The following is a 13148-nucleotide window of genomic DNA, read 5'->3' as shown; positions in this document are numbered from 1 at the left end:
TTTGTTTATTGCTTTTATCAGTTTGTTTACTTTTTCATTCTCATTTTTCTTTCCGGTGCTTCCTCAGCTGGATCCTGTCCCTCTGGGTCGGCTGCTGTTCAGCCGCTGCAGCTTTAAATGGGGACCTGCATCTCCACTTTGCTGTGGTGGAGCGGTCCCCGCCTGTGATGCTGCATTTTGCTGCTATGCAGCTGTTCACAGAAAGGGAGCTCCAAATGATTAATAGCGTTTCCAAAAACAACTATATCTCATTGTCTATCCCCATCAGTTAGGGGTTGGGAGGTGTGAAAGGGGTGGGGGGCTGTGTGTAGGTATGGGGAGGGGGCTCTTTTTTATTTTTGTGCTTGTCTATTTTAATTTTCAGGCTTGTATAATATTGTTCTGTTTTAAAGTAAAGCACTTTGAGTTGTGCTTTTATATGAAAATTACTATATAAATAAAGTTTGATTGATTGATTGATTGATTGACATGTTTCAAAAATGGTAAATGATCAGTTATGTCACATGTCATTGGTCCACTCATATGAGTGTATTCTATATTATTTGTAAATATGTTTTCAATCAGATTAGCACTTTGAGTAGTGATTCTGCTGGGTTGTTATGGCTGGACATAAACTCATTCCATACATTCTGCTGATAAAATCTTTGGTTGTTTTATGTTTGCTGATGTTTATCAGATCGATATTGAAATCACAGATGAATAATATTTTATTATTTTGAGAGTTAAACACCTTTCCTTCCAGTCACTGAACACCTTTAAGCTTGACCCTGGTGACCTTTCTACACAGCGTATAATGACATTTTCCCCTGAATCGTTACATATTTGAAGTGTAATACATTCCAATTTTCCATCCATTGATACTGACGATTTATCAATTACTGTAAACTTAATATTTCTTTTCACATATATTGTGACTCCTCCACCCTTTTTGTCTGCTCTGATCACATAGTTAAGTTCATAGTTTTCTAATTCAAAGTCAGTGTCTTTGTTGCAGCTAAAAAAAAGCGTGGTCCTCCCAGCTCAGATGTTACGGGGAACAGGATCCCCCAAGACACCCCCACCACCCCGGCATCAGTCATAGGCCCATCCCACCTCAAGACAAGAGACAGGGCCTGACGTGACCCCCCTCCTCTTGTTGTTGTGTGTGTACACCGAAGGGTGCAGTTAAAACAGGGGAATGGAGCAACACCATTCCACCTGTTGAGCTTTGATTTCTGCAATGTTTTTTGATTGTTTACATCCTAAACTGTTCTGGTCCTCTTTTCTAAATCACTTGACAGGTAAAATTTTTACAAAAGACAATTTCAATTGGAACGCTATTAAAATTAAAATAAACCTCTTTTTGAAAAAAATCTAGACTTTAGAATCAATACATGGATTTGCATTGCACAACATTTTATTCCCAAATGAAAATTCATAAAGGTAAAACCTCACATTAATGGATTGTTGAGCTATAATAAATTAAAAATTCCTACAACTAAATAAAAAATAAATATGCACAAAAAAACTTTCCTAAAAAATTTGTTTAAGCGTTAAGTCTAAATCCTCATTTTTGTATTTCCTATTATCATAAAAAGTTTGTTTATTAATTTAGGTGTTCTGAAACGTGAATTTCCTACAATTATTTCACGTTTCCTCTAAGTCTTTACTGTTTGCCTCTTGTGTAAGGAGCAGAGCTTCTCTGACCACCAAAAGACTTTTTCATTGGACCGGAGCCAGAAGACTGCTGGCCATGGCCACGACCTTTGTAGCCATTCCTGCCCCTGTAACCATTTTGCTGGTAGGAATTGCCGCCTCCGTAACCATTTTGTTGGTCGGAACAGCCGCCTCTGCATGGGCAGCAGCACCCCCCATAAACGCCATATCCTCCGCCATTTCCATAGCCGTAATTTTGGCCATAATCCATGGCGTCGTTTTGGTTTTCCATCATGGTGCGGCGTGAATTGTCTCTTGGCGTCATTCTGATTCTGCTGGGCGCCTGCATCTCCTGCTTGGGAACAGCTTTCTTTACCTCAACTCTGTGTCCGTTCACTGTGTGGAAAGGCACAGCCACGGCCATGTCTGCCGCATAGTCATCCGTGAAGTGCACAAAGCCGAAACCCCGTTTCTTTCCGGTCGTCTTCTCTGAGATGATTTCAGAGTTTTCCACTTCACCATACTGAGAGAAGTAGTCGGTGAGGTCGTCCTCTTGGATGTCGTTTTTCAAGCCACCAACAAAGATTTTCTTCCCCTTGGCACGAGCTTCAGACTCATCGGCCTGTTTCTTTGGAACAGCTCGTTTGACCTCAACCCAGTTCCCTTCCACTGTGTGTGGACTTGCCGCCATGGCTGCGTTGGCCTCCTCTGGTGTTAAGTAGGTCACAAAGCCAAAACAGCGAGAGCGTTGCGCCGTCTTGTGTGGGACGACGGCACAGTCGATGAGGGTGCCAAACTGCTCGAAATGCTTGCGCAGCCCGTCATCATTGGTGTCTACCTTGAGTCCTCCCACAAAAAGCTTACAGGCTTGGTTGAACATTTTTGGTAAATCGTAAGATGTGTTTGGTTTAATCTTTAAAGCAACCTTGAAAACTTGAGATAGCTGATGGAAAGGATAGTGGGTCTATTCATGGATTTCAAGCTGTGATAATGTGATGTCATCTGAAATCATCTGACTTCATCTGACATCATCTGATGAAAAGGCGACGTCATCTGATGACATGCGACTTCATCTGATGAAATGTGACATCATCTGATGACATGTTTTTTTTTCATCTGACATATTACATCATCCAAGCTTGCGCAGTGGTGACGCATTGTTTTTGCTTTAAAAAAACTTTATTGAACAGAATGCAAGTTTACAACATGAGAACCAATGTGGCCCAAAAAATGTATTTAAATGTGTATTTTTAATAAACCATCAACATTTTTATCTTCAAAGGACAGAAGATTCATTAATAATGGTTGCTATACGCTCGAATCAATTAGATTTTAACTTTGTGATATCGATGATGTCATATTTGGCGTGTAAAAAAAAAAGGGGTGAGTGTGGTGTCCGAATTGCTTTTAAAATCCAGGGGACTACAAAGTCCCGCACTATATAGATTTTTAGTAGTTTTAGAGCTTGATTTATTGCTTAAAAAGGAGTGGAAAGAAGCAGCCTCATTCAATCCCACCCATACTGAGTTATTTCATTTAATAGTTTTGCATAGTTTTTGTACCTGGCTCCAGTCTGCTTCCAGCCTCATCAGATTTGATGGAAACTGATGGGATCCTCCCAGTCCACTAGGCAGCAATGTTTTAGCTGCCAACATCAGACATTCTGTCCAGACATCACCTGCCCCCATCGTGTCCACACCAGTCCAACTTTATGGTGAGCATGGACGCACACTTTTCTGGGGTCCATGAAATTAATGGTGGTGTACCTCAAGGTTCCATCCTCGGCCCCTTGCTTTTTAACATTTACATGCTTCCTCTAGGGAATATCATCACAAGCCACAACAACAGCTTTGATAGCTAGGCTGATGATACCCAGCTGTACATAGCTCCTGATGACACAAGGCCAATAGAAGCACTTTTTAAATGTATTTTAGATGTGAAATCATGGATGACAAATAATTTTCTGCAGCTCAACCAGGAAGAAACTGAAATTTTAGCAATTGATCCTGCTGCTAAGAGAGAGAAACAGTTTCTGAAGCTAAAGGACTTTCCTTATGCCATTCAGAAACAGTCAGAAACCTGGGTGTTATTTTCAACTCTAAGCTAACTTTTAACCTTCATATAAAACAGGTGGTTATCACCTTAGAAAATTGCCTAGGCTCCGCCCATACTCTCTCTTGCCATCATTAGAATTGAATGTTGTAATGCCCTGCTAGCTGGTCTTCCAAAAAACTAAGATCAAAAACCTTCAGCTTCTCCAGAACTCTGCTGAACGAGTTGTCACCAAGACCAGGAAGCGGGCTCACATCACCCCAATTTTAAAATCCCTGCATTGGCTCGCCATATGCTTCAGGCTTGATTTTAAGATACTTTTAACAGTTTTTCAATGTCTTAACGGTCTTGTCCCTTCTTATTTATCAGATCTTTTAGTCAAATATGAACCCTCACGGACCCTGAGATCCTCTGGACTGGTCTTCTAACCATTCCAGCGGCATTTATTTTACACTAAGGCCTTCATTTATGGAACAATCTGTCAGAGGACCTGAGGGCTGCAGAGAGCATAGTTGCTTTTAAGATAAGGCTCAAGACCTTTTTCATCTGGCTTTTAGCTCATTTTTACTACTTTTACTTATTAATTAATGAATGAATTTTTATTTTTTTTATCAAATTTTATCTTGTTTTATGAATTTACACTAGATTTTTTAAAGATTTATTTTAGTTTACCTTATTTAAATGTTTTATTGTTTATTTGTTTATTGCTTTTATCAGTTTGTTTACTTTTTCATTCTCATTTTTCTTTCCGGTGCTTCCTCAGCTGGATCCTGTCCCTCTGGGTCGGCTGCTGTTCAGCCGCTGCAGCTTTAAATGGGGACCTGCATCTCCACTTTGCTGTGGTGGAGTGGTCCCCGCCTGTGATGCTGCATTTTGCTGCTATGCAGCTGTTCACAGAAAGGGAGCTCCAAATGATTAATAGCGTTTCCAAAAACAACTATATCTCATTGTCTATCCCCATCAGTTAGGGGTTGGGAGGTGTGAAAGGGGTGGGGGGCTGTGTGTAGGTATGGGGAGGGGGCTCTATTTTATTTTTGTGCTTGTCTATTTTAATTTTCAGGCTTGTATAATTTTGTTCTGTTTTAAAGTAAAGCACTTTGAGTTGTGCTTTTATATGAAAATTACTATATAAATAAAGTTTGATTGATTGATTGATTGACAAGTTTCAAAAATGGTAAATGATCAGTTATGTCACATGTCATTGGTCCACTCATATGAGTGTATTCTATATTATTTGTAAATATGTTTTCAATCAGATTAGCATTTTGAGTAGTGATTCTGCTGGGTTGTTATGGCTGGACATAAACTCATTCCATACATTCTGCTGATAAAATCTTTGGTTGTTTTATGTTTGCTGATGTTTATCAGATCGATATTGAAATCACAGATGAATAATATTTTGTTATTTTGAGAGTTAAACACCTTTCCTTCCAGTCACTGAACACCTTTAAGCTTGACCCTTGTGACCTTTCTACACAGCGTATAATGACATTTTCCCCTGAATCGTTACATATTTGAAGTGTAATACATTCCAATTTTCCATCCATTGATACTGACGATTTATCAATTACTGTAAACTTAATATTTATTTTCACATATATTGTGACTCCTCCACCCTTTTTGTCTGCTCTGATCACATAGTTAAGTTCATAGTTTTCTAATTCAAAGTCAGTGTCTTTGTTGCAGCTAAAAAAAAGCGTGGTCCTCCCAGCTCAGATGTTACGGGGAACAGGATCCCCCAAGACACCCCCACCACCCCGGCATCAGTCATAGGCCCATCCCACCTCAAGACAAGAGACAGGGCCTGACGTGACCCCCCTCCTCTTGTTGTTGTGTGTGTACACCGAAGGGTGCAGTTAAAACAGGGGAATGGAGCAACACCATTCCACCTGTTGAGCTTTGATTTCTGCAATGTTTTTTGATTGTTTACATCCTAAACTGTTCTGGTCCTCTTTTCTAAATCACTTGACAGGTAAAATTTTTACAAAAGACAATTTCAATTGGAATGCTATTAAAATTAAAATAAACCTCTTTTTGAAAAAAATCTAGACTTTAGAATCAATACATGGATTTGCATTGCACAACATTTTATTCCCAAATGAAAATTCATAAAGGTGAAACCTCACATTAATGGATTGTTGAGCTATAATAAATTAAAAATTCCTACAACTAAATAAAAAATAAATATGCACAAAAAAACTTTCCTAAAAAATTTGTTTAAGCGTTAAGTCTAAATCCTCATTTTTGTATTTCCTATTATCATAAAAAGTTTGTTTATTAATTTAGGTGTTCTGAAACGTGAATTTCCTACAATTATTTCACGTTTCCTCTAAGTCTTTACTGTTTGCCTCTTGTGTAGGGAGCAGAGCTTCTCTGACCACCAAAAGACTTTTTCATTGGACCGGAGCCAGAAGACTGCTGGCCATGGCCACGACCTTTGTAGCCATTCCTGCCCCTGTAACCATTTTGCTGGTAGGAATTGCCGCCTCCGTAACCATTTTGTTGGTCGGAACAGCCGCCTCTGCATGGGCAGCAGCACCCCCCATAAACGCCATATCCTCCGCCATTTCCATAGCCGTAATTTTGGCCATAATCCATGGCGTCGTTTTGGTTTTCCATCATGGTGCGGCGTGAATTGTCTCTTGGCGTCATTCTGATTCTGCTGGGTGCCTGCATCTCCTGCTTGGGAACAGCTTTCTTTACCTCAACTCTGTGTCCGTTCACTGTGTGGAAAGGCACAGCCACGGCCATGTCTGCCGCATAGTCATCCGTGAAGTGCACAAAGCCGAAACCCCGTTTCTTTCCGGTCGTCTTCTCTGAGATGATTTCAGAGTTTTCCACTTCACCATACTGAGAGAAGTAGTCGGTGAGGTCGTCCTCTTGGATGTCGTTTTTCAAGCCACCAACAAAGATTTTCTTCACCTTGGCACGAGCTTCAGACTCATCGGCCTGTTTCTTTGGAACAGCTCGTTTGACCTCAACCCAGTTCCCTTCCACTGTGTGTGGACTTGCCGCCATGGCTGCGTTGGCATCCTCTGGTGTTAAGTAGGTCACAAAGCCAAAACAGCGAGAGCGTTGCGCCGTCTTGTGTGGGACGACGGCACAGTCGATGAGGGTGCCAAACTGCTCGAAATGCTTGCGCAGCCCGTCATCATTGGTGTCTACCTTGAGTCCTCCCACAAAAAGCTTACAGGCTTGGTTGAACATTTTTGGTAAATCGTAAGATGTGTTTGGTTTAATCTTTAAAGCAACCTTGAAAACTTGAGATAGCTGATGGAAAGGATAGTGGGTCTATTCATGGATTTCAAGCTGTGATAATGTGATGTCATCTGAAATCATCTGACTTCATCTGACATCATCTGATGAAAAGGCGACATCATCTGATGACATGCGACTTCATCTGATGAAATGTGACATCATCTGATGACATGTTTTTTTTTCATCTGACATATTACATCATCCAAGCTTGCGCAGTGGTGACGCATTGTTTTTGCTTTAAAAAATCTTTATTGAACAGAATGCAAGTTTACAACATGAGAACCAATGTGGCCCAAAAAATGTATTTAAATGTGTATTTTTAATAAACCATCAATGTTTTTATCTTCAAAGGACAGAAGATTCATTAATAATCGTTGCAAAACGCTCGAATCAATTAGATTTTAACTTTGTGATATCGATGATGTCATATTTGGCGTGTAAAATAAAAGTGGTGAGTGTGGTGTCCGAATTGCTTTTAAAATCCAGAGGACTACAAAGTCCCGCACTATATAGATTTTTAGTAGTTTTAGAGCTTGATTTATTGCTTAAAAAGGAGTGGAAAGAAGCAGCCTCATTCAATCCCACCCATACTGAGTTATTTCATTTAATAGTTTTGCATAGTTTTTGTACCTGGCTCCAGTCTGCTTCCAGCCTCATCAGATTTGATGGAAACTGATGGGATCCTCCCAGTCCACTAGGCAGCAATGTTTTAGCTGCCAACATCAGACATTCTGCCCAGACATCACCTGCCCCCATCGTGTCCACACCAGTCCAACTTTATGGTGAGCATGGACGCACACTTTTCTGGGGTCCATGAAATTAATGGTAGTGTACTTCAAGGTTCCATCCTCGGCCCCTTGCTTTTTAACATTTACGTGCTTCCTCTGGGGAATATCATCACAAGCCACAACATCAGCTTTCATAGCTAGGCTGATGATACCCAGCTGTACATAGCTCCTGATGACACAAGGCCAATAGAAGCACTTTTTAAATGTATTTTAGATGTGAAATCATGGATGACAAATAATTTTCTGCAGCTCAACCAGGAAGAAACTGAAATTTTAGCAATTGATCCTGCTGCTAAGAGAGAGAAACAGTTTCTGAAGCTAAAGGACTTTCCTTATGCCATTCAGAAACAGTCAGAAACCTGGGTGTTATTTTCAACTCTAAGCTAACTTTTAACCTTCATATAAAACAGGTGGTTATCACCTTAGAAAATTGCCTAGGCTCCGCCCATTACTCTCTCTTGCCATCATTAGAATTGAATATTGTAATGCCCTGCTAGCTGGTCTTCCAAAAAACTAATATCAAGAACCTTCAGCTTCTCCAGAACTCTGCTGAACGAGTTGTCACCAAGACCAGGAAGCGGGCTCACATCACCCCAATTTTAAAATCCCTGCATTGGCTCGCCATATGCTTCAGGATTGATTTTAAGATACTTTTAACAGTTTTTCAATGTCTTAACGGTCTTGTCCCTTCTTATTTATCAGATCTTTTAGTCAAATATGAACCCTCACGGACCCTGAGATCCTCTGGACTGGTCTTCTAACCATTCCAGCGGCATTTATTTTACACTAAGGCCTTCATTTATGGAACAATCTGTCAGAGGACCTGAGGGCTGCAGAGAGCATAGTTGCTTTTAAGATAAGGCTCAAGACCTTTTTCATCTGGCTTTTAGCTCATTTTTACTACTTTTACTTATTAATTAATGAATGAATTTTTATTTTTTTAATCAAATTTTATCTTGTTTTATGAATTTACACTAGATTTTTTAAAGATTTATTTTAGTTTACCTTATTTAAATGTTTTATTGTTTATTTGTTTATTGCTTTTATCAGTTTGTTTACTTTTTCATTCTCATTTTTCTTTCCGGTGCTTCCTCAGCTGGATCCTGTCCCTCTGGGTCGGCTGCTGTTCAGCCGCTGCAGCTTTAAATGGGGACCTGCATCTCCACTTTGCTGTGGTGGAGCGGTCCCCGCCTGTGATGCTGCATTTTGCTGCTATGCAGCTGTTCACAGAAAGGGAGCTCCAAATGATTAATAGCGTTTCCAAAAACAACTATATCTCATTGTCTATCCCCATCAGTTAGGGGTTGGGAGGTGTGAAAGGGGTGGGGGGCTGTGTGTAGGTATGGGGAGGGGGCTCTATTTTATTTTTGTGCTTGTCTATTTTAATTTTCAGGCTTGTATAATTTTGTTCTGTTTTAAAGTAAAGCACTTTGAGTTGTGCTTTTATATGAAAATTACTATATAAATAAAGTTTGATTGATTGATTGATTGATTGACATGTTTCAAAAATGGTAAATGATCAGTTATGTCACATGTCATTGGTCCACTCATATGAGTGTATTCTATATTATTTGTAAATATGTTTTCAATCAGATTAGCACTTTGAGTAGTGATTCTGCTGGGTTGTTATGGCTGGACATAAACTCATTCCATACATTCTGCTGATAAAATCTTTGGTTGTTTTATGTTTGCTGATGTTTATCAGATCGATATTGAAATCACAGATGAATAATATTTTGTTATTTTGAGAGTTAAACACCTTTCCTTCCAGTCACTGAACACCTTTAAGCTTGACCCTGGTGACCTTTCTACACAGCGTATAATGACATTTTCCCCTGAATCGTTACATATTTGAAGTGTAATACATTCCAATTTTCCATCCATTGATACTGACGATTTATCAATTACTGTAAACTTAATATTTCTTTTCACATATATTGTGACTCCTCCACCCTTTTTGTCTGCTCTGATCACATAGTTAAGTTCATAGTTTTCTAATTCAAAGTCAGTGTCTTTGTTGCAGCTAAAAAAAAGCATGGTCCTCCCAGCTCAGATGTTACGGGGAACAGGATCCCCCAAGACACCCCCACCACCCCGGCATCAGTCATAGGCCCATCCCACCTCAAGACAAGAGACAGGGCCTGACGTGACCCCCCTCCTCTTGTTGTTGTGTGTGTACACCGAAGGGTGCAGTTAAAACAGGGGAATGGAGCAACACCATTCCACCTGTTGAGCTTTGATTTCTGCAATGTTTTTTGATTGTTTACATCCTAAACTGTTCTGGTCCTCTTTTCTAAATCACTTGACAGGTAAAATTTTTACAAAAGACAATTTCAATTGGAATGCTATTAAAATTAAAATAAACCTCTTTTTGAAAAAAATCTAGACTTTAGAATCAATACATGGATTTGCATTGCACAACATTTTATTCCCAAATGAAAATTCATAAAGGTGAAACCTCACATTAATGGATTGTTGAGCTATAATAAATTAAAAATTCCTACAACTAAATAAAAAATAAATATGCACAAAAAAACTTTCCTAAAAAATTTGTTTAAGCGTTAAGTCTAAATCCTCATTTTTGTATTTCCTATTATCATAAAAAGTTTGTTTATTAATTTAGGTGTTCTGAAACGTGAATTTCCTACAATTATTTCACGTTTCCTCTAAGTCTTTACTGTTTGCCTCTTGTGTAGGGAGCAGAGCTTCTCTGACCACCAAAAGACTTTTTCATTGGACCGGAGCCAGAAGACTGCTGGCCATGGCCACGACCTTTGTAGCCATTCCTGCCCCTGTAACCATTTTGCTGGTAGGAATTTTGTTGGTCGGAACAGCCGCCTCTGCATGGGCAGCAGCACCCCCCATAAACGCCATATCCTCCGCCATTTCCATAGCCGTAATTTTGGCCATAATCCATGGCGTCGTTTTGGTTTTCCATCATGGTGCGGCGTGAATTGTCTCTTGGCGTCATTCTGATTCTGCTGGGTGCCTGCATCTCCTGCTTGGGAACAGCTTTCTTTACCTCAACTCTGTGTCCGTTCACTGTGTGGAAAGGCACAGCCACGGCCATGTCTGCCGCATAGTCATCCGTGAAGTGCACAAAGCCGAAACCCCGTTTCTTTCCGGTCGTCTTCTCTGAGATGATTTCAGAGTTTTCCACTTCACCATACTGAGAGAAGTAGTCGGTGAGGTCGTCCTCTTGGATGTCGTTTTTCAAGCCACCAACAAAGATTTTCTTCACCTTGGCACGAGCTTCAGACTCATCGGCCTGTTTCTTTGGAACAGCTCGTTTGACCTCAACCCAGTTCCCTTCCACTGTGTGTGGACTTGCCGCCATGGCTGCGTTGGCCTCCTCTGGTGTTAAGTAGGTCACAAAGCCAAAACAGCGAGAGCGTTGCGCCGTCTTGTGTGGGACGACGGCACAGTCGATGAGGGTGCCAAACTGCTCGAAATGCTTGCGCAGCCCGTCATCATTGGTGTCTACCTTGAGTCCTCCCACAAAAAGCTTACAGGCTTGGTTGAACATTTTTGGTAAATCGTAAGATGTGTTTGGTTTAATCTTTAAAGCAACCTTGAAAACTTGAGATAGCTGATGGAAAGGATAGTGGGTCTATTCATGGATTTCAAGCTGTGATAATGTGATGTCATCTGAAATCATCTGACTTCATCTGACATCATCTGATGAAAAGGCGACGTCATCTGATGACATGCGACTTCATCTGATGAAATGTGACATCATCTGATGACATGTTTTTTTTTCATCTGACATTACATCATCCAAGCTTGCGCAGTGGTGACGCATTGTTTTTGCTTTAAAAAAACTTTATTGAACAGAATGCAAGTTTACAACATGAGAACCAATGTGGCCCAAAAAATGTATTTAAATGTGTATTTTTAATAAACCATCAACTTTTTTATCTTCAAAGGACAGAAGATTCATTAATAATCGTTGCAAAACGCTCGAATCAATTAGATTTTAACTTTGTGATATCGATGATGTCATATTTGGCGTGTAAAAAAAAAAGTGGTGAGTGTGGTGTCCGAATTGCTTTTAAAATCCAGAGGACTACAAAGTCCCGCACTATATAGATTTTTAGTAGTTTTAGAGCTTGATTTATTGCTTAAAAAGGAGTGGAAAGAAGCAGCCTCATTCAATCCCACCCATACTGAGTTATTTCATTTAATAGTTTTGCATAGTTTTTGTACCTGGCTCCAGTCTGCTTCCAGCCTCATCAGATTTGATGGAAACTGATGGGATCCTCCCAGTCCACTAGGCAGCAATGTTTTAGCTGCCAACATCAGACATTCTGTCCAGACATCACCTGCCCCCATCGTGTCCACACCAGTCCAACTTTATGGTGAGCATGGACGCACACTTTTCTGGGGTCCATGAAATTAATGGTGGTGTACCTCAAGGTTCCATCCTCGGCCCCTTGCTTTTTAACATTTACGTGCTTCCTCTGGGGAATATCATCACAAGCCACAACATCAGCTTTCATAGCTAGGCTGATGATACCCAGCTGTACATAGCTCCTGATGACACAAGGCCAATAGAAGCACTTTTTAAATGTATTTTAGATGTGAAATCATGGATGACAAATAATTTTCTGCAGCTCAACCAGGAAGAAACTGAAATTTTAGCAATTGATCCTGCTGCTAAGAGAGAGAAACAGTTTCTGAAGCTAAAGGACTTTCCTTATGCCATTCAGAAACAGTCAGAAACCTGGGTGTTATTTTCAACTCTAAGCTAACTTTTAACCTTCATATAAAACAGGTGGTTATCACCTTAGAAAATTGCCTAGGCTCCGCCCACTACTCTCTCTTGCCATCATTAGAATTGAATATTGTAATGCCCTGCTAGCTGGTCTTCCAAAAAACTAAGATCAAGAACCTTCAGCTTCTCCAGAACTCTGCTGAACGAGTTGTCACCAAGACCAGGAAGCGGGCTCACATCACCCCAATTTTAAAATCCCTGCATTGGCTCGCCATATGCTTCAGGCTTGATTTTAAGATACTTTTAACAGTTTTTCAATGTCTTAACGGTCTTGTCCCTTCTTATTTATCAGATCTTTTAGTCAAATATGAACCCTCACGGACCCTGAGATCCTCTGGACTGGTCTTCTAACCATTCCAGCGGCATTTATTTTACACTAAGGCCTTCATTTATGGAACAATCTGTCAGAGGACCTGAGGGCTGCAGAGAGCATAGTTGCTTTTAAGATAAGGCTCAAGACCTTTTTCATCTGGCTTTTAGCTCATTTTTACTACTTTTACTTATTAATTAATGAATGAATTTTTATTTTTTTTATCAAATTTTATCTTGTTTTATGAATTTACACTAGATTTTTTAAAGATTTATTTTAGTTTACCTTATTTAAATGTTTTATTGTTTATTTGTTTATTGCTTTTATCAGT

At 39.9% G+C, this 13148-nt stretch overlaps 3 protein-coding genes across 3 annotated transcripts; all 3 read right to left on the bottom strand.

The window, feature by feature from the left end:
- Positions 1-43: 43 nt before the first annotated feature.
- Positions 44-2888, bottom strand: LOC144994707 (heterogeneous nuclear ribonucleoprotein A0-like). Its single transcript, XM_078953514.1, has one exon. The coding sequence runs from the start codon at positions 2513-2515 to the stop codon at positions 1646-1648; it is 870 nt and encodes a 289-aa protein (XP_078809640.1). The 5' UTR covers positions 2516-2888; the 3' UTR covers positions 44-1645.
- A 600-nt stretch (positions 2889-3488) lies between these two features.
- Positions 3489-7298, bottom strand: LOC144994706 (heterogeneous nuclear ribonucleoprotein A0-like). The gene has a single exon (XM_078953513.1). It carries the CDS (start codon positions 6892-6894, stop codon positions 6025-6027), a length of 870 nt encoding a protein of 289 aa, XP_078809639.1. The 5' UTR covers positions 6895-7298; the 3' UTR covers positions 3489-6024.
- A 1507-nt stretch (positions 7299-8805) lies between these two features.
- Positions 8806-11464, bottom strand: LOC144994708 (heterogeneous nuclear ribonucleoprotein A0-like). The gene has a single exon (XM_078953515.1). It carries the CDS (start codon positions 11257-11259, stop codon positions 10408-10410), a length of 852 nt encoding a protein of 283 aa, XP_078809641.1. The 5' UTR covers positions 11260-11464; the 3' UTR covers positions 8806-10407.
- Positions 11465-13148: the final 1684 nt, after the last annotated feature.

The sequence above is a fragment of the Oryzias latipes genome, chromosome 10 (genome assembly GCF_053564925.1).
Source record: "Oryzias latipes strain Hd-rR chromosome 10, Olatipes_Hd-rR_3.1".
Taxonomy (NCBI): domain Eukaryota; kingdom Metazoa; phylum Chordata; class Actinopteri; order Beloniformes; family Adrianichthyidae; genus Oryzias; species Oryzias latipes.
The sequence above is the reverse complement of the archived record's forward strand: the minus strand, read 5'-3'. Positions and strand labels throughout refer to the sequence as shown.

Bases quoted from the DNA above. Each gene is read 5' to 3' on its own strand.
- LOC144994707 (XM_078953514.1), bottom strand. From the start codon at position 2,515: ATGTTCAACCAAGCCTGTAAGCTTTTTGTGGGAGGACTCAAGGTAGAC.
- LOC144994706 (XM_078953513.1), bottom strand. From the start codon at position 6,894: ATGTTCAACCAAGCCTGTAAGCTTTTTGTGGGAGGACTCAAGGTAGAC.
- LOC144994708 (XM_078953515.1), bottom strand. From the start codon at position 11,259: ATGTTCAACCAAGCCTGTAAGCTTTTTGTGGGAGGACTCAAGGTAGAC.